Consider the following 26,819-nt stretch of genomic DNA (forward strand, 5'->3'; position numbering starts at 1 on the left):
TTCTCCTGATTGCCCCGTGAAGGATGGATATGGACAGGGACAAGATGGCGGAGAGGATATTACACCTCACCCTAGAGATCCTCTTCCGGCTTACTGGAGAGGTGAGAGATTCTGATGACGTCACATTACATCATTCTTATCTATGGGAATAACAGATGGACAGAACTGGAGAGGTGAGGACTCTGGAAATGTCTGGAGTGAGATTTATTACTGTGTCTCTCCATAACCAGGATTACACAGTAGTGAAGAAGACCTCTAGTGAGCGCTGTCAGGCCCCTGTGTCTGAGAGATGGGGAAGACCCCTGAGCCCAATCAGGGGGCCTCCACCTCACCCCCCGATACATGAGGACATCAATGACCAGAAGATCCTAGAACTCACCTACAAGATGATTGAGCTGCTGACTGGAGAGGTGACACTGCTGGGAATGCTGGGACATTATACAGTAACGCTATGAAGGGATCGGGGGTGACGGTGTCATTGTATGTGTCAGGTTCCTATAAGGTGTCAGGACGTCACCGTCTATTTCTCCATGGAGGAGTGGGAGTATTTAGAAGAACACAAAGATCTGTACAAGGACGTCATGATGGAGGTTCCCCAGCCCCTCACATCACCAGGTAATAGACAGGACTAAATACACACGGCCTATAATTATCTGTATGTAAGGAATGAATTCAGTCCCTGTATGTGTCTCCTCCAGGTCTATCCAGTAAGAGGACAACACCAGAGAGATGTCCCCGTCCTCTTCTCCCACTGGACTGTAAACAAGAAGATCCCGATGTTCCTCAGGATCATCAGGTAGATGGAGAGAAGGTGCCATGAAATCTCCCTATGATGTGTAGACGTTGTGAAGGTCTTGTGCTCAGTCTTGTTTTATCCTCCAGTATTATATGTGTTATACTTGTGTAATGAGAGCGGTGGAGATGGCAGGATTAGAGCTGATCATAGATGGGACTTCTCCATCTGTCTGTGACTTTTGGGACACATTTATCCCATGCTCTATGCTGAGATCTTACATCAGGGTTCTGTTACGGGGGTATTATGACAGAAAGAGGTCGCCCCTATTCCAAAGGTCGCCGAAAACACAAGCACTGGTTGGATATGCTTTGCCTTCCAGTTATCTGTGCAGACTATCCTTGTGCTCACCCTGCTATGGTTAGCAGACTCTTGTGTTTTTCTCTGCTTACCGTCCTAAGTTTTCTTAGCTGTTCTGATTTTCTCCACTTCCATCTGGTTTAAGAACTCACCTCTTTGCCTTAGTATTCGCCAGTGTTAGATTGCCATTCCATGTTCCAGGCATGGGGGTGTGAGTCATGGAAAGAGAAATCATTTTGGACTTGATCCTAGAGATTGTTGCTTGGACGTTTGTTTGGTGTAGTGGTATTCAGTATCTCCCTTTTGATTTATTTTGCTTCCCTTCTCCTTTTACCCACCGGTTCTTTTGGAATGCAGTTTCTTTTTCACTTGTCTGTGATTTTCCCTTTGTGTCATTATCATAAAGCAGGACTAGTGTTCCGCCTGCCCTGCTCACTAGACACGGTTGTAATTAGGGTAAGACAGAGATAGACACGGAATCGACACACAAGGTGAGAGAACCTGTCTTGGAACATCGAGGAGCTCAGGGTTGGTCAGAGTAAGTGACAGAGGTTATCTTTCCTGTTCTTCCCTAGAGGCAGTAGTTCCCACCCCATCTTTCTCGCTGGGCACCGCTCAGCCTCTTGGTGGAATGCGACAACTAGGGACTGCCTTAAATTGGTACTTGGTGCCTACAGCATAGTCAAACCTTATGGCTCTGGTGATGACTAGGTACTCACTTAATCATATCCCTTCGAGTAAGCCTGGTTAAGGTGCAGTGAGGCTACGTAAGAAAAAGATTTCAGCTTACCATAGGTCACTGTGCTCCAGGACTTGAGAGTGCTCGTGTTCCTCCAGATCGGCCAGGCTGGTGAATGACTGGAGAAAAGTGAAGAGTGGACCCAGCACCAAAGATTCAGAAATATTAAAATGTCAAAGTTTATTGGATATTAAAAATTACAAAAAGGATCCAAAAAGAGAGACCACGCATAAGGGCACCTTACGCATTTCGGTCAATAAATAAAAACAAGTCCTTAATCATAGGTGAATATGCATAGGTAAGACACGTTTTAAATACCCAAAGACAAAATCTCAAATGAAGCACAGACAAACAGGAAAACGCCCATATCCTGCAATGAGGGGAGGGTGAAACAAATTAGCTAAGAAAGCCGGGAGACGGTTGTAATAGCTAGATAAAGACTTGCATTTCTTTTCGCTGCAGAAAACAGATTATAGAAAGTGGATGAAAAAATATATATCTACAGTACATCGCTCCTGAGAAATAAATAATAAATGGGAACAGAAACAGATCTAATGGGCGGCACGGTGGCTCAGTGGTTAGCACTGCAGTTTTGCAGCTCTGGGGTCCTGGGTTCAAATCCCACCAAGGACACTATCTGCAAGGAGTTTGCATGTTCCCTCTGTGTTTGCGTGTGTTTCCTCCCACACTCCAAAGACATACATATAGGGACTCTAGATTGTGAGCCCCAATGGGGACAGTGTTGCCAATGTATGTAAAGCGCTATTAATAGCGTTATATAAATGAATAAAATTATTATTATTTTAAATACACACCTCGTTATACAGAAAACCTATTAGTGGGAACAGTATCCTACACGCCCATAGTAGCCATGTAATTCATACTAAACACAGTCTACCTATCGGGGAATTCTTGAGGGCCCGCCGCCTCTGTTCTGACAATAACACTTATGAACAGAAGAAGAATCGTATTCGAACACGCTTTCAACAAAGAGGATATTCCAATAAATCATTAAATAGAGCTATTAGTATTGTGAATACCAGATCTAGAGCAACATCATTGGAGGATAAAATCGATTCCAGAGACTGGAAAAATGAAATTACTTTTTCTACCCCATAGAGCAAGAACTTTGAGAATATTAAAAAAATCTTTTACAAATTTACTACCTTGCTATATCAAGATCCCGTGTTGGCTACAATCATGTCTCGAGGAGTTAATGTAGTGGCAAGAAGATCCAAAATCATTGGCAATATTATATCTCCTAACCTATACCTATCGGAAAAACCTAAGGACACATGGCTTACAACACTGGGATCATATACAGTGCCTACAAGTAGTATTCAACCCCCTGCAGATTTAGCAGGTTTACACATTCGGAATTAACTTGGCATTGTGACATTTGGACTGTAGATCAGCCTGGAAGTGTGAATGCACTGCAGCAAAAAAGAATGTTATTTCTTTTTTATTTTGTTTTTTAAATTGTGATAAGTTTATTCAGAGGGTCATTTATTATTCAACCCCTCAAACCACCAGAATTCTGTTTGGTTCCCCTAAAGTATTAAGAAGTATTTCAGGCACAAAGAACAATGAGCTTCACATGTTTGGATTAATTATCTCTTTTTCCAGCCTTTTCTGACTAATTAAGACCCTCCCCAAACTTGTGAACAGCACTCATACATAGTCAACATGGTTAAGACAAAGGAGCATTCCAAGGCCATCAGAGACAAGATCGTGGAGGGTCACAAGGCTGGCAAGGGGTACCAAACCCTTTCCAAGGAGTTGGGCCTACCTGTCTCCACTGTTGGGAGCATCATCCGGAAGTGGAAGGCTTATGGAACTACTGTTAGCCTTCCACGGCCTGGACAGCCTTTGAAAGTTTCCTCCCGTGCCGAGGCCAGGTTGTCCGAAGAGTCAAGGCCAACCCAAGGACAACAAGGAAGGAGCTCCGGGAAGATCTCATGGCAGTGGGCACATTGGTTTCACTCAATACCATAAGTAACGTACTCCACCGCAATGGTCTCCGTTCCAGACGAGCCCATAAGGTACCTTTTACTTTCAAAGCGTCATGTCAAGGCTCGTCTACAGTTTGCTCATGATCACTTGGAGGAGTCTGAGAGAGACTGGTTCAAGGTTCTCTGGTCTGATGAGACCAAGATCGAGATCTTTGGTGCCAACCACACACGTGACGTTTGTAGACTGGATGGCACTGCATACGACCCCAAGAATACCATCCCTACAGTCAAGCATGGTGGTGGCAGCATCCTGCTGTGGGGCTGTTTCTCAGCCAAGGGGCCTGGCCATCTGGTCCGCATCCATGGGAAGATGGATAGCACGGCCTACCTGGAGATTTTGGCCAAGAACCTCCGCTCCTCCATCAAGGATCTTAAGATGGGTCGTCATTTCATCTTCCAACAAGACAACGACCCAAAGCACACAACCAAGAGAACCAAGGCCTGGTTCAAGAGGGAAAAAATCAAGGTGTTGCAGTGGCCTAGTTAGTCTCCTGACCTTAACCCAATTGAAAACTTGTGGAAGGAGCTCAAGATTAAAGTCCACATGAGACACCCAAAGAACCTAGATAACTTGGAGAAGATCTGCATGGAGGAGTGGGCCAAGATAACTCCAGAGACCTGTGCCGGCCTGATCAGGTCTTATAAAAGACGATTATTAGCTTTAATTGCAAACAAGGGTTATTCCACAAAATATTAAACCTAGGGGTTGAATAATAATTGACCCACACTTTTATGTTCAAAATTTATTCAAATTTAACTGAGCAACATAACTTGTTGGTTTCTAAGATTTATGCATCTGTTAATAAATCCTGCTCTTGTTTGAAGTTTGCAGGCTCTAACTTATTTGCATCTTATCAAACCTGCTAAATCTGCAGGGGGGTTGAATACTACTTGTAGGCACTGTAAATGCGGTACTAGCCATTGTCACCTATGTTGCCATATGGATAAAACTACTTTCTTTAAGGATAATCAGGATACCATACATACGATTACCTCCTTCATTAACTATACCACGACGCATGTCGTATATAAAGCAACTTCTTCCCTGTGTAACAAATATTATATAGGTTGCACTTCCAGAACTTTCCGAAAACGCATATCAGAAAATAAAAACATTCCGGCATATGCACATCATGCGGTTTCAGATCAGAATAAAAAAAATAGATGCATGTCAGGACTAACAAGACATTTTAAAGAACATCATGATGGAGATTTTACTCACATTAAGATTACTGGCATTGAAAGGATAAATCGTCCACACCGTGGGGGAAACTGGTTTCAATTACTCCTCTATGCAGAGGCGAAGTGGATCATGAAACTAGATGGCTGACATCCAAATGACCTGAATTACCGCTCTGATTTACGATAAATATTATGATCGTCTATGGACATACGTATGTATTCTATGTATACGCATGTGTGTGTATGTATGTATGTGTATATATATATATATATATATATATATATATATATATATATATATATATATATACATATATAAGCTGAATGTGTGTATGTGTGTGTGTATGTATGTATGTATGTGTGTGTGTGTATGTCCGGGATTGGCATCTGCACCGTCGCAGCTACACTCACACTTCTGGACCCCGAGAGCGTCATAGGCTATGTTTTGAGGGGAAATTTTAACCCTGCTCTTTACAGTTATTCGCCAAAAAACCTGCCTCCATTAAAGCGAATGGAGGTGGGAGCCACAGTGCAGCCAGAACTTCAGAAGAATGCGCAGCCACACCCTTATATGGAATGTTGGCGTGTCACAATGCAGCCAGGGAAAGAGGCAGACACAGACAGGGTAAGAGACAGACACAAAGAGACAGACACAGACAAAGAGACAGACTGACAGGGAAAGAGACAGAGAGGGAAAGAGACAGGTTAAGAGACAGACACAGACAGGTAAAGAGACAGACACAGACAAAAAGACAGAGACAGGGTAAGAGACGGACAAAGACAGGTAAAGAGACAGACAAAGAGACAGACACAGGGAAAGAGAAAGAGGGAAAGAGACAGACAGGGAAAGAGACAGACAGGGAAAGAGACAGACAGGGAAAGAGACGGAAAGAGACAGACAGGGAAAGTGACAGAGATAGACAGGGAAAAAGATAGATAGACAGGGAAAGAGATTGAGACATACGGAGAAAGAGACAGAGACAGACAAAGAGAGAGAGAGACAGAGAGATATATACAGAGGGGGAGACAGACCGAGAATGGGAGAGAAACAGAGAGACAGTTACTATCCCGGGCGTTCATACATTCTATTTATACATTCTATCACGGGAATGTTAATACATTCTATTTTGATGCAGCCACTGGTGTGGTATATAAATTAGAAGGACCTGAATACAGCAATAATACCTAAAAAATAACTTTTATTAGTTCCTCTAAAAATAGGGAAGGATCACCTTGCCTATGCATAAAAATTCAGCTTAAGGGTTAAATGAATTGCAAAATCCTCCATAGCAATAGGGGGACTAGCATACTCTGTAAACATGCAATAACTCCTAAATATCAATTGGTGCTGGCAGAAATAAATATTTAACCGAGATGGCCAAGATTTTTCACACAACTGCTCACTCAGACCCTGTTCACAAATTGGCAGTAGTGTTAATCACATCCAATAATATCCTCCAGTTGCTGATAGGAGGTTTTTATTAGTGACCATAATACCCACAGGTGTTTGGTCCGAAGGAACAATATTCCTCACATCCGGTTAAAAAATTAGCAATATCCAGGAAATCAGATAGTCAAGTTGTTAACCTGGTATTGTCTGAAAGGGAACAATCTCACCCAATTGCTGGTGTCTTGTCTCCCAAGTGGTCAGTTCGTCCTCATATTCGGCGTTTTCAAAAAGACCCTCACCAAACAGGTCTAGGACCCCTTATGAATGGACTCACTGTCCTCTCCCAGAGTCTCCTTCTCCCTTCTCCCGACGCGTTTCTTATACACCATTCATCAGGGGAGCATTAAGGAGATAACCTATACTGAGTTATTCTAGAAAAAATGAGAACATAGGAAGAGTAAGAGGGGTTCTCAATAGCAGCCCCCAAAGTACCTCACCCTACATAGAAGAAACATGGAGGAATAAGCGACTTACCAGACGGTGACAGCGCAAGTCCTATTAGCTGTACACCGCTGACCAGCAAAATCACTTTTAAATAGTCGCCGCTCTCCTGCCGGCGTCCGACGTCACATCCGCGATTGTGCTCACCGCTTCCGCATTACGCGGTGAAGCGCATCAGTGGAACGCACGTCCCACAGGAAGTGACGTCGGCCACATCCGGCGCGCTCAATATACTACAACAGTAATACAAGAGTGGGACGCAACAGCGCCCAACGGCCCGCCCCCTCACCTAATCAGGACAGCGCATCGCATGATGCCTCACCGCGCATGCGCTTAGTCCGCGACGCGGACTATCCAAACAGTGAAAGGCCAAATGTTTTCTCATAACATACACTACTAAGATCGGGCGATGACCGCTAATACCAGATAATATGAGTAGGTTTCAAGAGTGCAGTTAAACAAAAAACAGATACTGAATAGCAGATCAGAAGTAGAGTCTCAGACATAGAACGAACATGCAAAACAAAAGATCATTAAATCACAAATAGGTTACTGACAAATTACAGAGGACATATAGGCTCTGAGAGAAGTGCTGGAGGGAATTATCATTAATAAATGGCTGTAAAAACACTGAAAAAGGGATGAGGGGATAAAGAAAAATGTATGCAGATGGAACTACAAAAATAATAAACAGAAACAGGATAGTGGAAAAACAACTAGCCAACTCCATCACAAACTAGGCTAAACTGATGACTCTGACCCTGCCTAGTTGCGGGGGTTGGCACCCTATAAGTCGGTGGTTGGCGCCCCCACTCGTCCGGTGGCTTTCCCTCCTAGCTATCACTACCACCTCCACTTACAAAAAGGGTGCATAGGAAATACATTCGTTGAGACCAAGAGGATGGACTGTTTTTAGTCGGAAGATCTATCTGCACTCTTTCTGGAGGATTTTCTTATCCCAATCACCTCCCCGCCTAAGCGGTGGAACCACATCAATACCTTGGAAGGTGATTTGATTTATATCACCCCCATGAAACGTGTTCAGATGTTTTGCCAGTGGGGTGTCATTCCCAACTCTAATATCTCTCAGGTGCTCTCCCACCCTTCTTCTGAATTCTCTCCTGGTCTTACCTATGTATTCTAGTCCATAAGAACATGTGACCTTATATATAACACCCTTCGTGCGACAGTTGACAAAGCAGCGAATGTCATATTCCTTCCCTGTGTTAGTACTCCAAAATTTCTTTCCTACCTTCACCGTACTACATGCCACACACCCACTGCAACGAAAGCATCCCTTAGGACTGCTTCTGAGCCAGTCACAGCCCGTGCCCCTATTGTCAACAAAGTGACTGTGGGTCAACCTGTCTTGTAGTGACCTAGCTCGTCTAAAGGTGATCTGGGGTTTTTCTGAAACAAATTTGCCAATATCAAGGTCCATTCTTAAAATGGACCAATGTCTCTCCAGCACCTCTCTCATGGCCTTCGAGCCATTATTAAATGTTGTGATGAAGTGGACTAGCCCAGCTGCATCATCCTGTTTTGGTGGCGGATACAACAGAGTCGGCCTGCTGATCTCATTGACTTCTTCACGTGCCTTTTTAATAACCGTATTCGGATAACCTCTATCACGAAATCTTTTCTCTAGGTCATCGAACTGTAGCACACACCTGTCTTTATTGGAGCAATTTCTCTTTATTCTGGAGAATTGCCCCTTTGGGATGCCCCTCTTCTGAGACATAGGATGACTACTCTCCCACCTTAGTAGCGAGTTTGTTGCTGTCTCCTTACGGTGGGTACTGGTGGCAATACATCCTTCATTAGTTTTCTCAATGAGGACATCCAAAACTGGCAGTCTAGATCTACTCACTTCAGATGTAAAGAACAGTCCAAGATTATTACTATTCAGTTCTTCCACAAGTCGAGATAGTTCAATTTCTGAGCCCTTCCACAGGATAAAGATGTCATCGATAAACCTGCACCAAAGCAGGATTTTATCCGTGGGTAAACTGGAATCACCCCCAAAGACCACAGTCTCCTCCCACCAGCCCAGGAGCAAATTTGCATACGATGGCGCACAAGGGCTGCCCATCGCAGTGCCCCTGAGCTGGTGGTAGAGCTGATTTCCAAATGTAAAAATATTACGTGTCAGGCAAAACTCCAGAACCTCCATCAGGAAGGCATTGTGCTCATTAAACTGTCTACCTCGGCCGTTCAAGAAGTGTGCTACAGCTTTCAGACCCACATCGTGTCTTATCGAGGAATATAACAATTCTACGTCAATACTGGCTAGAATAACATCTTCATCGAGTACGATACCCTCAAGTTTTTTCAAGAGGTCAGTCGTATCTCTCAGGTATGAGTTGAGAGAGGTGACAAAAGGTTTGAGGAGTTCATCCAAATAGATTCCCAAATTTTGGCTAAGGCTGCCCACCCCCGAGACTATCGGCCTCCCCTTTAGTGGGTTCATCCCTTTATGTATCTTTGGGAGACAATAAAATGTTGGAATCACTGGGAACTTAGGAAGTAGGAAGTCAAACTCACTTTTATCTATCAAACCCTTATCCCTTGCTTTCAAAAGGATCTCTCTCAACTCGCCCATAAAGATTTTCATGGGGTTAGTGGCAAGTTTGCCACACCCCTTGACGTCATTCAGAATACTCAAGCACATGTCCCTATATTTGTCAACGTCCATCAGAACAACATTACCACCCTTATCTGATTTTTTTATGATCAGCTCGGGGGAACGCTCCAGGGACAACAGACCCCCCATTTCGGCCTTGGAGAGATTGAAGTCCCGGGACCGGCCCAACCGCAGATCTTCAATGTCACGGGTGACAAGATTACAAAAGATATCAATAGACCCCACATCACTCATTGGTGGTGGCATTTTGTCACTCTTCTGTTTAAGGCCTGTGAAAGGACCCAGACCACTCATATTAGGGTCTATTTCACCAATACTGTAAAGCAGTCTGACGTCCTCCAAAATGTCCTCTGAAATACCTAATTCAGCACTCTGCTTTTTATTCTCTCTTATCTAATGCTTTTTCCACTTCAGTTTGCGGATAAACAAATTCAAGTCCTTTACCCCCTCGAACTTGTCAAAATCAGATGTAGGAACGAACCCCAGACCTTTACTCAGGACTGCTCTCTCCGCATCTGTCAACAAATGTCCTGATAAATTAATTATCTGGGCTGTCCCGGTGGTGGGGGGGGTTGTTTTGTCGCTGTTTGTTCCTGAGTGGGTAGTGTGTTTGCTCTAAAAAACGATAACCACCCCGTCCCTTCCCTTCGTTCTTACCCCTCCCACGGGAAGCTATATTCCTACCCTCTAGGTCTGATGCCTCTGTGTCTGTGGAGGTACTTTCTGGCTCACTCTGCCTAACGGGTCTACTGGAGAAAAAATTATACGCTTTATTATCTCTAAATTCCTGCAAATCCCTAACATAGAACCTATGTTTCTTTTCCTTAAGATGATATTGAAATTTTTCGATGGTGTTCTGGAGTGTTACCTCCTTAGTTGCAAAATCACCATCACCTGAAAACTTCTTTGTTATATCTATTTGTTCCTTCAGAGCTAGTTCTAGGGTTGCTAGGTTTTTATGTTCTTCCTCCAGTAGACACGTCAGCCTCAGCGAGCAGTCAGTTACCTCTTTTTCCCACTTTAAGGCTAATTCAGGACTTTTGTACCTGAAGCCAGGTGTGAGGGAGATCCTGAGATATCTGGGGACAATTTTAGCCTTCAAATAATTTTCCAGCGATTGCACCTCCCACCAAGAGGTGGTGCGTTCTTTATAAATTCTGGTTAAATCATTAAAGGCCCCATTAAGAGTGGGGGTATATTTTTTTTGGACAAAGTTCCTTTCTGAGAACACCTCTTTCGCCTCTGAAATCCAGTTATTCGTATCGATGCCCGCTGCCAAGAAACCTGCCATATCACATGAGACAATTATTAGGTGAGGGGGCGGGCCGTTGGGCGCTGTTGCGTCCCACTCTTGTATTACTGTTGTAGTATATTGAGCGCGCCGGATGTGGCCGACGTCACTTCCTGTGGGACGTGCGTTCCACTGATGCGCTTCACCGCGTAATGCGGAAGCGGTGAGCACAATCGCGGATGTGACGTCGGACGCCGGCAGGAGAGCGGCGACTATTTAAAAGTGATTTTGCTGGTCAGCGGTGTACAGCTAATAGGACTTGCGCTGTCACCGTCTGGTAAGTCGCTTATTCCTCCATGTTTCTTCTATGTAGGGTGAGGTACTTTGGAGGCTGCTATTGAGAACCCCTCTTACTCTTCCCATGTTCTCATTTTTTCTAGAATAACCCAGTATAGGTTATCTCCTTAATGCTCCCCTGATGAATGGTGTATAAGAAACGCGTCGGGAGAAGGGAGAAGGAGACTCTGGGAGAGGACAGTGAGTCCATTCATAAGGGCTCCTAGACCTGTTTGGTGAGGGTCTTTTTGAAAACGCCGAATATGAGGACGAACTGACCACTTGGGAGACAAGACACCAGCAATTGGGTGAGATTGTTCCCTTTCAGACAATACCAGGTTAACAACTTGACTATCTCATTTCCTGGATATTGCTAATTTTTTAACCGGATGTGAGGAATATTGTTCCTTCTGACCAAACACCTGTGGGTATTATGGTCACTAATAAAAACCTCCTATCAGCAACTGGAGGATATTATTGGATGTGATTAACACTACTGCCAATTTGTGAACAGGGTCTGAGTGAGCAGTTGTGTGAAAAATCTTGGCCATCTCGGTTAAATATTTATTTCTGCCAGCACCAATTGATATTTAGGTGTTATTGCATGTTTACAGGGTATGCTAGTCCCCCTATTGCTATGGAGGATTTTGCAATTCATTTAACCCTTAAGCTGAATTTTTATGCATAGGCAAGGTGATCCTTCCCTATTTTTAGAGGAACTAATAAAAGTTATTTTTTAGGTATTATTGCTGTATTCAGTACATTCTATTTTGCTAACAACAGTTATTAACCCGGGCGAAGCCGGGTAGTACAGCTAGTGTGTGTATGTGTGTATATATATATATATATATATATATATATATATATATATATATATATATATATATATATAATCTATATATATATATAATCTATATATAATGTATATGTATTTTCCCTATACATATACCTTTATATGTTTTTCCTTGTTTATGTTTTTGGTGTTCTATTATTATTATTTTTTCATTTATACATATATCTATTCATTATTTATTTATTTCTCTCAGGAGGGATGTACTGTAGATATATATTTTTTCATCCACTTTCTATAATCTGTTTTCTGCAGCGAAAAGAAATGCAAGTCTTTATCTAGCTATTACAACCGTCTCCCGGCTTTCTTAGCTAATTTGTTTCACCCTCCCCTCATTGCAGGATATGGGCGTTTTCCTGTTCGTCTGTGCTTCATTTGAGATTTTGTCTTTGGGTATTTAAAACGTGTCTTATCTATGCATATTCACCTATGATTAAGGACTTTGTTTTTTTTTATTGTCCGAAATGCGTAAGGTGCCCTTATGCGTGGTCTCTCTTTTTGGATCCTTTTTGTAATTTTTAACATGCAATAAACTTTGACATTTTAATATTACTGAATCTTTGGTGCTGGGTCCACTCTTCACTTTTCTCCAGTCATTCACCAGCCTGGCCGATCTGGAGGAACACGAGCACCCTCAAGTCCTGGAGCACAGTGACCTATGGTAAGCTGAAATCTTTTTCTTGTTTTTCTTACGTAGCCTCACTGCACCTTAACCAGGCTTACTCAAAGGGATATGATTAAGTGAGTACCTAGTCATCACCAGAGCCATAAGGTTTGACTATGCAGATAGTAGGCACCAAGTACCAATTTAAGGCAGTCCCTAGTTGTCGCATTCCACCAAGAGGCTGAGAGGTGCCCAACGAGAAAGATGGGGTGGGAACTACTGCCTCTAGAGAAGAACAGGAAAGATAGAGGGATGTACTGTAGATATATATTTTTTCATCCACTTTGTATAATCTGTTTTGTGCAGCGAAAAGAAATGCAAGTCTTTATCTAGCTATTACAACCGTCTCCCGGCTTTCTTAGCTAATTTGTTTCACCCTCCCCCCATTGCAGGATATGGGCGTTTTCCTGTTCGTCTGTGCTTCATTTGAGATTTTGTCTTTGGGTATTTAAAACGTGTCTTACCTATGCATATTCACCTATGATTAAGGACTTGTTTTTATTTATTGTCCGAAACGCGTAAGGTGCCCTTATGCGTGGTCTCTCTTTTTGGATCCTTTTTTATAATTTTTAATATCCAATAAACTTTGAAATTTTAATATTACTGAATCTTCGGTGCTGGGTCCACTCTTCACTTTTCTGCAGTGAGGCTACGCCCCTTCTCCGCGACCTATTAGCGTTATAGGTTTACATGTAAATCTCCAAATGGCAAGATTCAGGTGAAACCCCCAAGGGATCCATTCACTGTAATGAAGCAGCAGTGTTAGTCTGGTCTCCGTCTGGCCTCTGTTCAGCGGTGTCTGTCTTTTCAGAAATGCACAAAACTGTGGCCAACCATTCTTTTTCTGCACACTTAAAAAAAATGAACACCACCGGATGATAGGCCAGAGACAGTACATAGTGTGTCCATCTGCCTCCTTATAGGGAATGTTCCATTCAGGGTTTCATCTGAATCTCGTATTTCAGAGATTTAACCCCCGTGTAAGTGCTCAGTGTAGAGAGCAGGATAACTGTGAGTCACACCTTGCTGCGATCTTTGGGAGGCAGAACAAACAAATCAACAGCAGGTCAAGAATTTATTTTATATGGTGAGGTATAAGTGATTAGGGTTTATATTGGGTTTTTTACGTTTGGCTACTATCACACACTAAAACAACCATTAAAAAAAAGGTGTTTTTTTCATATTTTGAGAGCTACAATTGTTTAATTCTTCTACGAGTCATGTGAGGGCTTTTCTTTTTACGGGATGTGTTGGCGTTTTTATTTGTATCATTTTCAGACACATTTTTTGATCACTCTTTATTGTGATTCTTGAGAGACAGAATGAACAAAAACCAACAATTCAGAAATGTATTTATTTTTCATGTCTTTCACTGTGTGGTAAAAGTGATGAGACGGCTTTATTCCTCGGTCAGGACGATTACAGCAATACCACATTTATATTTATTTCATGTTTTGTTTCCTTCACACAATTAAAACTATTTTATAGGAAAAAAAAATGATTTTGCATCGCTATTCTGAGAGCTCTAACTTTTTGATTTCTCCACTGACGGAGCTGTATGGTGCTTTGTTTATTGCCGGGTGAGACGACTTTTCAGGGATACCATATTTAATTACATATGATTTTTATTTTTTTTAAACTTCTTTTTATTAAGTTTCAAAATACAATATATATGTCAAAGATAATAATAACAAAAGTTGAGACATTAATATATCAAAATAAGCCCAAACAGTCCCTAACACCCCCCCCCTTCCCCTCTGTGCGTGCGCCCTCTAACTTTTACCGTGTATTATTATGGAATTGGGCACTTATAAGTCCTAACAGGTACCACGATGTGCACTCATATTGAGATCTAAGCCTGGCTCTAGTGACATCTGGTAACGTGGGTATGAACGGGGACCATATTTCAAAAAAATTCCTTGTCAACTTTTCTTTGTCTGAAAGAGCGCCAAGCCAGTCCATTTTACATATGAACGTGACCTTTGTTTGAATGAGTGATAATGATGGGGGTTCCGGACTAAGCCACTTATGTAATATACGAGACCCATATAATAAGAGCTGCTTTAGTAAGTTTTGTTATTTTTAGCTGGTCTTCCTCAGGAATGTTGAAGATAGCCCATTGTGGCGTCAATGGGAATTTAATGTCATATGTGGTTTGTAAGACTGAATGGACGCTCCTCCAAACCCCCCGAATCCTCGCACACTCCAAAAGGTGATGAAATAACTCTGTCTTCTCCATGCCACATTTAGAGCATACATAGTTTGTTGCTGGGTTTATTTTTGATTGAATATAGGGGATGACGAAGGCTCAATGAAAAATCACCAGTGCCATGTCTGTGTAACTGCTAGCTGATATCAATTTCCTTTGAATCAATGTTGCTTTCAAGAAATCCTCACTTTTATATTCCGGTATGACCTCCCCCCACTTAAAAGGCCTCCGACTCCTGTCTCCCACCACCAATATGATCTTAATCTTGCGTATATATGACTAGTTGAGAAAATCTGCGTCCTAGCTTGTCTCAGAAATGTATCTAGGTCTGTCCCTCGCTCACGTAGTGGTTTATTAGCGATACATTTCTGTACAAAACTGCGAGCTTGGAGGAACAAAAAAGGGTTTCCAGCAAAAACTTGGAAGCGTTGTGCCAGTGTCTCATATGGGAGTATTAAATATCCAGGGTCCAGTAGGTCTGCCACATAGACACACCCCTGCCTCGCCAATGTATCATATTGTGATGGAGTCCTGCCCTTAAGGAAGCTCGGGTTCCCCATAAAAGGCTGGAATGGCGAGTCCCAGGCGCTTGCCCCACACAATTTCCGTATCCTTCTCCATGTTAAAATCGTCTGCCATATTGTTGGAAGCTCCCTAATCTCATTTGGAGTTTCATCACCCTTCAGTTGCATGGGATTTTATTGTGGTTTATTCCTCTTTTTCACTGACAGTTTGATGAGAAAACATACTTTTTTCCATTTTTATTCATTTAATTTTGTTTTATGGTGTTTACTGAAGGATAACTAATGTGACAGATTTATACTGTAGATTAGAGTGTTCTGGATGCAGCAATACCAAATATGTGTGTTTTTTTCTTTATTTTTGTTTTTACATAAATATACGTAATTATTGGTAGAATATGTCTTTCTTTTGTTTTATTTTTTTTTATATTTTTTTAAAAAAAATCCTCTTTTTCCCCACTTTTTTTTTTTACTTAGTACCTATATGGGGCATCAACTTTTATTACTCTGACCATTGGTATAATGTTTTACAATCTACCCATATTGCAATACACTACACCTGTCAGTGTGATGCTGACAGAATGCCTGTTAAGCGGGCTTTACACGCTGCGACATCGCTAATGCGAACTCGTTGGGGTCACGGAATTTGTGACGCACATCCGGCCGCATTAGCGATGCCGTTGCGTGTAACACCGATTAGCGATTTTGCACGTTTTTGCAACGATGCAAAATCGCTTATCGGCGACACGGGGGTCCATTCTCAAATCTCGTTACTGCAGCAGTAACGATGTAGTTCGTCGCTCCTGCGGCAGCACACATCGCTGCGTGTGACGCCGCAGGAACGAGGAAGCTCTCCTTACCTGCCTCCCGGCCGCTATGCAGAAGGAACGAGGTGGGCGGGATGTTACGTCCCGCTCAGCTCCGTCCCTCCGCTGCTATTGGGCGGCGTTCAGTGACGTCGCTGTGACGCCGCACGGACCGCCCCCTTAGAAAGGAGGCGGTTCTCCCGTCACAGCGACGTCGCCGGACAGGTATGTATGTGTGACCGGTCTGGGCGATGTTGTGCGGCACGGACAGCGATTTGCCCGTGTCGCGCAACAGATGGGGGCGGCTACCCACACTAGCGATATCGGGACCGATATCGCAGTGTGTAAAGTAGCCTTTAGACATGTTCCAGGCATGATCTAACACAACACCATAGCTGGTAGATCTGAAGGTCATCATTTCACCTGGGGTTGCCATGGCAATAATTGGACCCACGTGATCACGTTGCGGGAGCCCCGATCAAGTGGGAGAGAGTGCATTCCCTCTCTCAGCCTCCTGAATGCTGCAATCGCAATTAATTGTAGCATTTAGGCAGTTACACAGCCAAGGACAGTACAGGCACCATAGCCAGGACATATCAGTACATCCATTTGCGTGAATGCACTGCTAAATAAGTCGTACCAGTACATCCAATGTCAGAAAGGGGTTAAACCGTATAGAATTACAAAAGCAATAAAATGTTTTTGTTTTTTTTTTATTTCACCTCTCTGTTGTGGAAATATTAGCAATCTAAGTATTGGCACATAATGAGTTCATTTTTTTTTTATTATGTCCAACTGGGTATTAGTTACTCTCCGGTGGGGGCTTGTGCGTCTTCTGCCTGTATGAGTTACCCAATCATAAGCAGGCAGCCAAAACCTAGAGTGCGAACACCTCCCACCATAGCTTAGGTTTTTCAGTGTGTGATATGTAAGGATACAACTCTGATCTCCTGGTCTGACCTCCTGCATTAGACAATGCTGGGTATAAACCACAGATGACTCACACCTTTCAGATAAGAACTACTCATTGCCTGTCCAACTTGTAATCTGTGGATGAATATTACCATATATTGGGTGTCCTTTTAGGATGTACTTATACAGTGCTGGTCAGCCCGCCTGATCTAATAGTATGAGCATCACTAAAAGGCTGGTGACCAGTCACTGTGCACCACACTTATTTGAGTGAATAACACCCTATACAGGCCTTATCTGTGTACATTTATAATACTGGCAACAATTCCCACCATGAATGGTAATATTGTGACCTTTGTTGGTAAATATGGCTGTCTTTTCAATGCTCTGAAAACTCAGTTTTGCTCTGTTAGTCTAAAGCCTCATTCAGAAACCCATGCAGCACAGACATCTGAATGAGGCTTTACACTGACATAGAAGAGCTCAGTTTGCAGAGTGCAGTAAAAAGAAAGTAACAGGAAAGTCAGCATCTACTTACAGTCCGTGTATCGAATCACATGTTATACATTCCGCTGAGACATCTATCTAATCCTATATTGTGAGATACAGTTGCCAGAGCCATGTATCTAATCCTATCATGTGTGATTGCTGTGCTGTGTATTTACTGTTATGTAAGATACTGTCCATAAATCTTATCCTATCATATGAGATAAAATGTGCTGATCTGTATATCCTATTATGTATGAAGCTGACTCCTGAACTGTCTATTTACTGCGACTTAAGCGCTGCAGCCACATTGATATGACTGCTCCGCTGAAATCTCTGTAGAGACCACTGAGCAGCACAGTGACAACTAACAAAATGTGCAAAAATTGTATAGTAATATAACCGCTCTTCAGTTATAAACCGTCAATCCATCGGGTCTTTAGGGTGCTTTACACGCTGCGACATCGCTACCGATATATCGTCGGGGTCATGATGTTAGTGACACACATCCAGCTCTGGTAGCGACATTGCAGCGTGTGACACCAAGGAGCGTCGATCAACGATCTCAAAATCGTTCAAAAACTTGTGATCGTTGCTCCTTTCCTTATTATCGCTGCTGCCACAGGTACGATGTTGTTCGTTGTTCCTGCGGCTTCACACAACGCTATGTGTGACACCGCAGGAACAAGGAACATCTTACCTGCGTCCACTGGCAATGCGGAAGGAAGATGGTGGCGGGATGTTACGTCCCGCTCATCTCCGCCCCTCCGCTTCTATTGGCCGGCCGCTTAGTGACACCGCAGTGACGTCGCTATGACGCCGAACGCACCTCCCCCTTGAGAGAGGGATTGTTCGGCAGTCACAGCAACGTCGCTGACAAGGTATGTGCGTGTGACGCTGCCGTAGCGATAATGTTCTCTACAGCAGCGAGCACCAAATGTCGCACCAACGACGGGTGTGGGTGCTATCGCGCACGACATCGCTAGCAATCGCTAGCGATGTCGCAGCATGTAAAGTACCCTTTTCAGTTTCTTAATCTGTTGGGCCGCACCAACCATAACTTCCCATAAACTGTTCAGAGATGGGACTATTTTCCTTCAGCAGAAATCTTCCTTAGAAAAGGAGCCCACAAGTTCTCTGTAGGATTTAGGTCAGGTGAGGAAGGAGCCGAGTCAGTAAATATCAGTTTTCTTGAAAGATACAGACTTATTCCTCCACCACTGCTTTATGAATATTTCTTTGAAAAACTTGTTATGGAGAGTACTCAGGGGGCGCAGCAGGCAGATTATATAAGTGCGATTCTGTTGTTTTCGGGATGATACTCCTGTGTTTCCTTTAGTCTCTGATGACATCACTGCAGCTACGTTACTGGTCACAGCGGTGATGCCACTATGTATGACACGTGACATCACCGTGGCCCTCAATTTGCTGTAACTCATGTGACTGTGACATCACTGTGACCTCAATCACCGAGGATCCATCCTCACTGGATATTAACCTTATATTTCACTCCACACACAATCTACACGTTCTGTCTCCTCATATGTTTCCCCTTATTCTCTCCAGTAATTGTATTATTACAGCGGATTCTTTATGATGTTACATTGTCATCTTCTCTGATAGATACAGATGACCCATCTATGAGAGGCAGGAAGTGAGGAAATCCATCTGCCCTAGGTCCTCGGCCCCTTTCTGCCCTCGGTCCTCGGCCCCTTTCTGCCCTAGGTCCTCGGTCCCTTTCTGCCCTAGGTCCTCGGCCCCTTTCTGCCCTAGGTCCTCGGCCCCTTTCTGCCCTAGGTCCTCGGCCCCTTTCTGCTCTCGGTCCTCGGGCCCTTTCTGCTCTCGGTCCTCGGCCCCTTTCTGCCCTCGGTCCCTTTCTGCCATCGGTCCTTGGCCCCTTTCTGCCATCGGTCCTCGGCCCCTTTCTGCCATCGGTCCTCGGCCCCTTTCTGCCATCGGTCCTCGGCCCCTTTCTGCCATCAGTCCTTGGCCCCTTTCTGCCATCAGTCCTTGGCCCCTTTCTGCCATCGGTCCTCGGCCCCTTTCTGCCCTCGGTTCTCGGCCCCTTTCTACTCTAGGTCCTCGGCCCCTTTCTGCGCCCCACACAGTATAATGTTCCCCCAGAATGTTCTCATTATATTTTTCCCCTTATTCTCTCCAGTAATTGTATTATTACAGCGGATTCTTTATTATATTACATCGTCATCTTCTCCCCATTCAGGTCCCTACCATATCAGATCCTCTCAGTGGAGATCTTCTATAGAAGAGAATTCTCCTGATTGACCCATCAAGGATGGAAAAGGAGAGGGATAAGATAACGGAGAGGATATTACACCTCACCCTAGAGATCCTCTTCCGGCTTACTGGAGAGGTGAGAGATTCTGATGACGTCACATTACATCATTCTTATCTATGGGAATAACAGATGGACAGAACTGGAGAGGTGAGGACTCTGGAAATGTCTGGAGTGAGATTTATTACTGTGTCTCTCCATAACCAGGATTACACAGTAGTGAAGAAGACCTCTAGTGAGCGCTGTCAGGCCCCTGTGTCTGAGGGATGGGGAAGACCCCTGAGCCCAATCACTGGGCCTCCACCTCACCCCCCGATACATGAGGACATCAATGACCAGAAGATCCTAGAACTCACCTACAAGATGATTGAGCTGCTGACTGGAGAGGTGACACTGCTGGGAATGCTGGGACATTATACAGTAACGCTATGAAGGGATCGGGGGTGACGGTATCATTGTATGTGTCAGGTTCCTATAAGGTGTCAGGACGTCACCGTCTATTTCTCCATGGAGGAGTGGGAGTTTTTAGAAGGACACAAAGATCTGTACAAGGACGTCATGATGGAGGTTCCCCAGCCCCTCACATCACCAGGTAATAGACAGGACTAAATACACACGGCCTATAATTATCTGTATGTAAGGAATGAATTCAGCCCCTGTATGTGTCTCCTCCAGTTCTCTCCAGTAAGAGGACAACACCAGAGAGATGTCCCCGTCCTCTTCTCCCACAGGACTGTAAACAAGAAGACCCCGATGTTCCTCAGGATCATCAGGTAGATGGAGAGAAGGTGCCATGAAATCTCCCTATGATGTGTAGACGGCTGTGAAGGTCTTGTGCTCAGTCTTGTTTTATCCTCCAGTATTATATGTGTTATACTTGTGTAATGAGAGCGGTGGAGATGGCAAGATTAGAGCTGATCATAGATGGGACTTCTCCATCTGTCTGTGACTTTTACAATATTTGTTTCAGGGGGAAGATCTGCCCCATATTAATACTACAGAGACATATGTGAGGGGTGATGAGCGGAGTAAAGAGGAGATTCCTACAGATAACCGCCCAGGTGAGTAGTGACCACTAAATGCAGAGAAGTCACAGATTCTTCTCAGTCATCGGCTGCTACGATGTGGAACTCAAAAGAATTGAAAATAACTAATCCTAAAAATAAGGCGTAAGAGGTTTCCCGTACATCCTAGACATGGGGAATGTGCAGTTTATAGTGGAATGTTCACATGTTCCATATTTATACTGGTGAAATCGTTGATTTCTTGTATATTAGTGGATTACAGCACTTATGTGCAGGTATATTCTAAAATAATATATAAGCAGGAGAACGAGAGTCAGAAGGTGCCAAAAAGTAAATATAATTTTATTGTTACAATCATAAATGTGCAACCAGCAAAAAAGGAGATAAAAGCACAGAGGGGTGTGAAAAAACATAAGCAGGACCGCCAAAATGAATGGTATTAAGGGATGACCAGTTACATGAATAGACCAGTTACATAAATAGGCGGCGCTGCCTTCTCCCTCCCTGAGGAAGCCGAACTTGAGCACAGGGCTCAAATAGGCGAAACGTACGTTGGTGGGGTATGGGGGACCCTCTTTCTTGCATATCCAGGATCATGTACTGGCCACTTTACTTTGTATATGCTGCCTCATTTAAATGATTGGAACAGACTCTATTTATGCATTGGGGGTGTCTGAGCGGGCTATTCATATGTATTTATGCACATGCACTTTATATGTATTGTCCCTTCATTATTCGCTCTGATATTTCCCCTGTATGTTCTATTCATGTAACTGGTCATCCCTTAATACCATTCATTTTGGCGGTCCTGCTTATGTTTTTTCACACCCCTCTATGCTTTTATCTCCTTTTTTGCTGGTTGCACATTTATGATTGTAACAATAAAATTATATTCACTTTTTGGCACCTTCTGACTCTCGTTCTCCTGCTTATATATATGTCAGTTTGAGTCTGTGCAATGGTCTTATTGACCAACCTGGGCTAGATTTTGCCCAGTATGATTTTTCATACTGCTGTATGGGGGTCCCTATATTTAATATATTCTAAAATAAGACACATGTACAAAACCTCTAGAAGCAGAGTGGTGCCGGACACCCCCTATAAATGATAAGGGTTTATTAGAATCGGTGTGGAAAAATGTTGCTGTATACAGGCCAGATACAGAGGTGGCTATCCACACCCCCCCCCCCCCCCCCCCGCGATAGTTTTCCTGCACGTGTTTTACTATTTGGTTAATTAAAATGGTTGCCTAGAACTCTTGTACGGAGTATAACAACATTTTTCTGCACCTGATTGTCAGGCCAAGATCGAAGAAGAGCACTAGAGTAGTTGCCCTGAAATGGCAATGGATTTAACAGGAGAGTAATGCTTATATTATAATAATAATAATCTTTATTTCTATAACGCTAACATATTCATATTTACAATTCAAAGGTTCATGTACAAACAATCATAAGTAGTTAAGCCCCTCCCTCTAAAGGCTAAGCCCAGGTCCCCCTGTGATCCAGTGTGTTCACTACTCCCATTTGCTGCCTCTATATTGGCCACAAGCGTTACAGCAATGACTGGCACAGAGCAAAAGAGTCTGAGCAGTGATTAGCTAGTAGTAACGATTACTCTGGCTGCAGCATTAAGGATTCATTGGAGAAGGGAAAGTCTAGTGAGGGGGGAGGCCAATTAATAGAGAATTACAGTAATCAAGGCGGGAGTGGGTCAGGGCCACAGTGAGGGTTTTTTAGTTGTTTCTATAGTGAGAAAGCGGGGATCCTAGAGATGTTTTTCAGATGCAAGTTGTCACGGGTTGATAGGGGAACACAGGTAAGCCTATACTGGCCCTAGGGTGAGCGTAGGGGCTCAGCCTTAACATCTGGATGTACCCTTGTTGGTAGGGAGGTCCAGGCCTCTAACCTAGGTCATATCTCCTGTCCTTGTCCCTGATGTTAAGACCCCCTCCACAATCCATTACCCGGGGGAAGGGACAAGAACCAAAATAAACACCCTACTAACAAATATGATAAACAGGGGTAACAACTACTCGTTCACATGGGAACCACACACAAAGGAGCCACTAACAGTGCATGAGGGGAAATAAACAGAAAAGGGGGGGAAGGAAACACACTACTGGGGAACATCCATAGCATTTAACCAGCACACCTAGAACTGCTGCAGCAAGCACCAATGCTGCAGCCCACAACACAAGTCTCAGAGAGAGGAAAATAACAGCTCCTTCCACCTCCTGGCCAAGCTTCCAAATGATGAAAATAACCTGCACCCTCTGGTGGAAGTTGAGGGTATTTATAGGGCCTGGGCTTGGTCCCAACTGGAAACACCTGGTCAGGAGCTGACATTAACCCTTTCCTCCCCAAAGGAAAGGGAGTCCATTTAATAAACTGAGTCCCACAAGAAAAAGTGAGACTCGGACTCAGAACTTGTCACCAAAATCTGCAACAGTGGAAAGTTCATGACACAAGCGACAAGACTGACCGAGAGATTGTGTATAGGAGGTGAAGGGAACATCGGTGTCAAACATAACACACAGATAGCGAACCTGCTGCCTAGGCGTTATCATGGTGCTGCACACAGAGAGGGAGATGTCAGGGTTAGGGAGGTTAGTAGACAAAGGGAGTAGAAGAAGTTCAGTTTTGGAGAGGTTAAGTTTCAGAAAGAGAGCAGATATGATGTTGGAGACTAGAGAAAGACAGTAACTGGTGTTCTGTAGTACAGCAGGGGTGAGATAAGGGAATGAGTTGTATAGCTGTGTATATTCATTTATCACATTCTTCCACATTTTTAACCACATGATAAAACCACTTTACAAATTTACTTTCCAGTTTTACACTTTCTTCAAAGTCAGAGCTTCTTCGTACATAATTGCAGTGCTCCTCCATTCTTCAGTAAAATGCATGTGGCTGTCAGGGATTGTGTCGGACAGACCCCTCTAATAGGACTGACTGACAGGCTCATTTACGATTCTCCACTAAGAATCTTACTACAAAATAGTTGTGACCGACGCTCTGAGACATGAACCTAGGGAGATGCTGAATTCAACACTGAATTGGGAAACTGCTAGAGCCGATCCTGGTGGCCTGATATCATTCTCTAGTGGTCCTTGCTCCGTAGTCTTCAGTTAGAATGTGAACTGTTTTGTCACCATTACCTTAGTGAATAATGAAATTTTGCAGCATGACTTGCAATTTTAATGGACTTTGGATATAGTTAAAAAATAAACTATACATTATTGAAGCGGTATTAACAGTGTTATTCTTGACAGGTGACTGTATTAGGAGATCAGAGGGGCTTCTGACTTCTTCAGACATTCTATCATATCATCTTGGTGTGCCACAAGACACATATGAAGAACATTGCGTTATTCCAGCTGTATCCTCAACGCTTCAGAGCAAAGATCTACCATCTGATCCTATTAAACAGGTCCTATCTTCTGATTCATCACAGGCTATTAAGGAAAATAAAAGTCACAGAAGAGGAACGAAGACATTTTCATGTTCAGAGTGTGGGAAGTGTTTTAATTGTCAATCAAACCTTGTTGTACAGAAGAGAACTCACACAGGGGAGAAGCCATATCCATGTCCAGAATGTGGGAAATGTTTTGGAAAAAAATCAAATCTTGTTACACATCAGTTAACTCACATAGGACATAAGCAATTTTCATGTCCAGAATGTGGGAAATGTTTTACAACTAAATCAAATCTTGTTACACATCAGAGAACTCACACAGGGGAAAAGCCATATCCATGTTCAGAATGTGGGAAATGTTTTGGAGAAAAAACATATCTTATTACACATCAGAGAACTCACACAGGAGATAAGCCATTTTCATGTCCAGAATGTGGGAAATGTTTTACAACTAAATCACATCTTGTAAGACATCAGAGAACTCACACAGGGGAGAAGCCATTTTTATGTTTAAAATGTGGGAAATGTTTTACACGTAAAGTAACTCTTGTTACACATCAGAGAAATCACACAGGGGAAAAGCCATATTCATGTTCAGAATGTGGGAAAGATTTTACTCGGAAATCAGGTCTTCGTTTCCACCAGAGAATTCACACAGATGTGAAGCCATATTCATGTTCACAATGTGGGAAATGTTTTACAGATAGATCAAATCTTATTACACATCAGAGAATTCACACAGGGGAGAAGCCTTTTTCATGTCCAGAATGTGGGAAATGTTTTAGAATTAAATCAAATCTTGATACACATCAGAGAATTCACACAGGGGAAAAGCCATTTTCATGTTTAGAATGTGGGAAATGTTTTGGAAATAAATCAACTCTTGTTACACATCAGAGAACTCACACAGGAGATAAGCCATTTTCATGTCCAGAATGTGGGAAATGTTTTACAACTAAATCACATCTTATTACACATCAGAGAACTCACACATGAGATAAGCCAATTTCATGTTCAGAGTGTGAGAAAGATTTTAATGTAATATCAAATTTGGTTGAACATCAGAGAATTCACACAAAGGAGAAGCCATGTTCATGTTCAAAATACGGTAAAAGTTTTGTGTGTAAATCACATTTGATTAAACATCAAAAAAATCACACAGGGAAAAAGCCATATCTTTGTGGAGAATGTGAGAAATTATTTTCTTTCAAAACATCTCATGTTAAATATTAAAGCGCTCACATAGGTGAGAAGTCATTTTCATACCCAGAAAGTGTGAAATGTTTTATTTATTAAATGTTTATTCTTTTTATCAAAAATTAAGAATTTAAGTAACTTTTTTGTTTCCCCCACAAAAAAATGTAAGAACCAAAAAACTTACAAAATAGCAATTTTTTGTATTGTACAGTAATTTTTATTACGATTTTCAAAAGTTTAACAGGGAAGAATACAGTAAAAATCAAAACAATAGATTACATAGCTTGGGGGAGGTAGGGAGTAGAGATGAGCCACCCCCCTAGAGTTCGAGTTCGGTTCGTCGAACGGTGCCCCGTTCGACGAGCCGTTCGACGAACCTCTCGAACCCCATTGAAAACAATGGGAGGCAATCACAAACACCTAAAAACACCTTGAAAACACCCTCAAAGTTGGCCAAAAGGTGACAAACCACTCCCAAGACAACACAAACACATGGGAAAGTGACAAGGACAAATACCCATGCGAAAACTAAACAGCTGGATGAAGAAAAAGAGGAGGAGACACAAATATATGAGTATATGAAAGGGAACATCGATCCCATTACTGTGCAACTTGAGCCTTGCTCATTTTAGGCTTCCAATCTGGATAAATTGCCTGACCTCGCCAAGTACGCCTTGGGGATCTTGTCGTGTCCCGCAGCCAGCGTTCTCTCACAACGTGTCTTCAGTGCTGCTGGGGGTGTGCTGACAGATAAGCACATGCGTCTGTCCACTGACAATGTGGACATACTATTATTCACCAAGATAAACAAGTCATGGCTCACAGAGGACTTTTCTTCCCCTGGGTCATCCAGGGGAGGCGAAAAGCACGTGTATTTTTGAGAGTGCTTCATGCAAAGCATCTTTTTCATCTTGAAAATGGGGGTCAACTGATGCCAGTCAAGTGGGGTGTGTGTGGCCCTATGTGTGGAAACGAGGGAGACTGTGGTTGGAGTCCCCTCGCTTTTGAAAAAAGAACCAAGATGAACAAGTCATGGCTCACAGAGGACTTTTCTTCACCTGGGTCATCCAGGGGAGGCGAAAGGCACGTGTATTTTTGAGAGTGCTTCATGCAAAGCATCTTTTTCATCTTGAAAATGGGGGGCAACTGATGCCAGTCAAGTGGGGTGTGTGTGGCCCAATTTGTGGAAACGAGGGAGACTGTGGTTGGAGTCCCCTCGCTTTTGAAAAAAAACCCAAGATGAACAAGTCATGGCTCACAGAGGACTTTTCTTCCCCTGGGTCATCCAGGGGAGGCGAAAGGCACGTGTATTTT

At 43.1% G+C, this 26,819-nt stretch overlaps 2 protein-coding genes across 3 annotated transcripts in view; one reads left to right on the forward strand and one right to left on the reverse strand.

Annotated features, from left to right (window-relative positions):
* LOC142259216 (uncharacterized) lies at nt 1-25,572 on the forward strand. Of its 2 annotated transcripts, XM_075331706.1 has the most exons (6): nt 1-101; nt 231-410; nt 492-615; nt 699-796; nt 20,840-20,930; nt 24,166-25,572. In XM_075331706.1, the coding sequence occupies exons 1-6, from the start codon at nt 24-26 to the stop codon at nt 25,302-25,304; spliced, it is 1,710 nt and encodes a 569-aa protein (XP_075187821.1). In that variant the 5' UTR covers nt 1-23; the 3' UTR covers nt 25,305-25,572. The 2 variants fall into 2 exon arrangements, with proteins under 2 accessions (XP_075187821.1, XP_075187822.1); XM_075331707.1 differs by lacking the exons at nt 1-101; nt 231-410; nt 492-615; nt 699-796 and adding exons at nt 20,001-20,256; nt 20,338-20,461; nt 20,545-20,642.
* The window catches only part of LOC142259254 (uncharacterized), a 113,750-nt gene that overhangs the window by 40,076 nt on the left and 46,855 nt on the right, over nt 1-26,819 (reverse strand). The window lies entirely within an intron of this gene.

This window comes from Anomaloglossus baeobatrachus (assembly GCF_048569485.1).
Source record: "Anomaloglossus baeobatrachus isolate aAnoBae1 chromosome 5 unlocalized genomic scaffold, aAnoBae1.hap1 SUPER_5_unloc_4, whole genome shotgun sequence".
NCBI lineage: Eukaryota > Metazoa > Chordata > Amphibia > Anura > Aromobatidae > Anomaloglossus > Anomaloglossus baeobatrachus.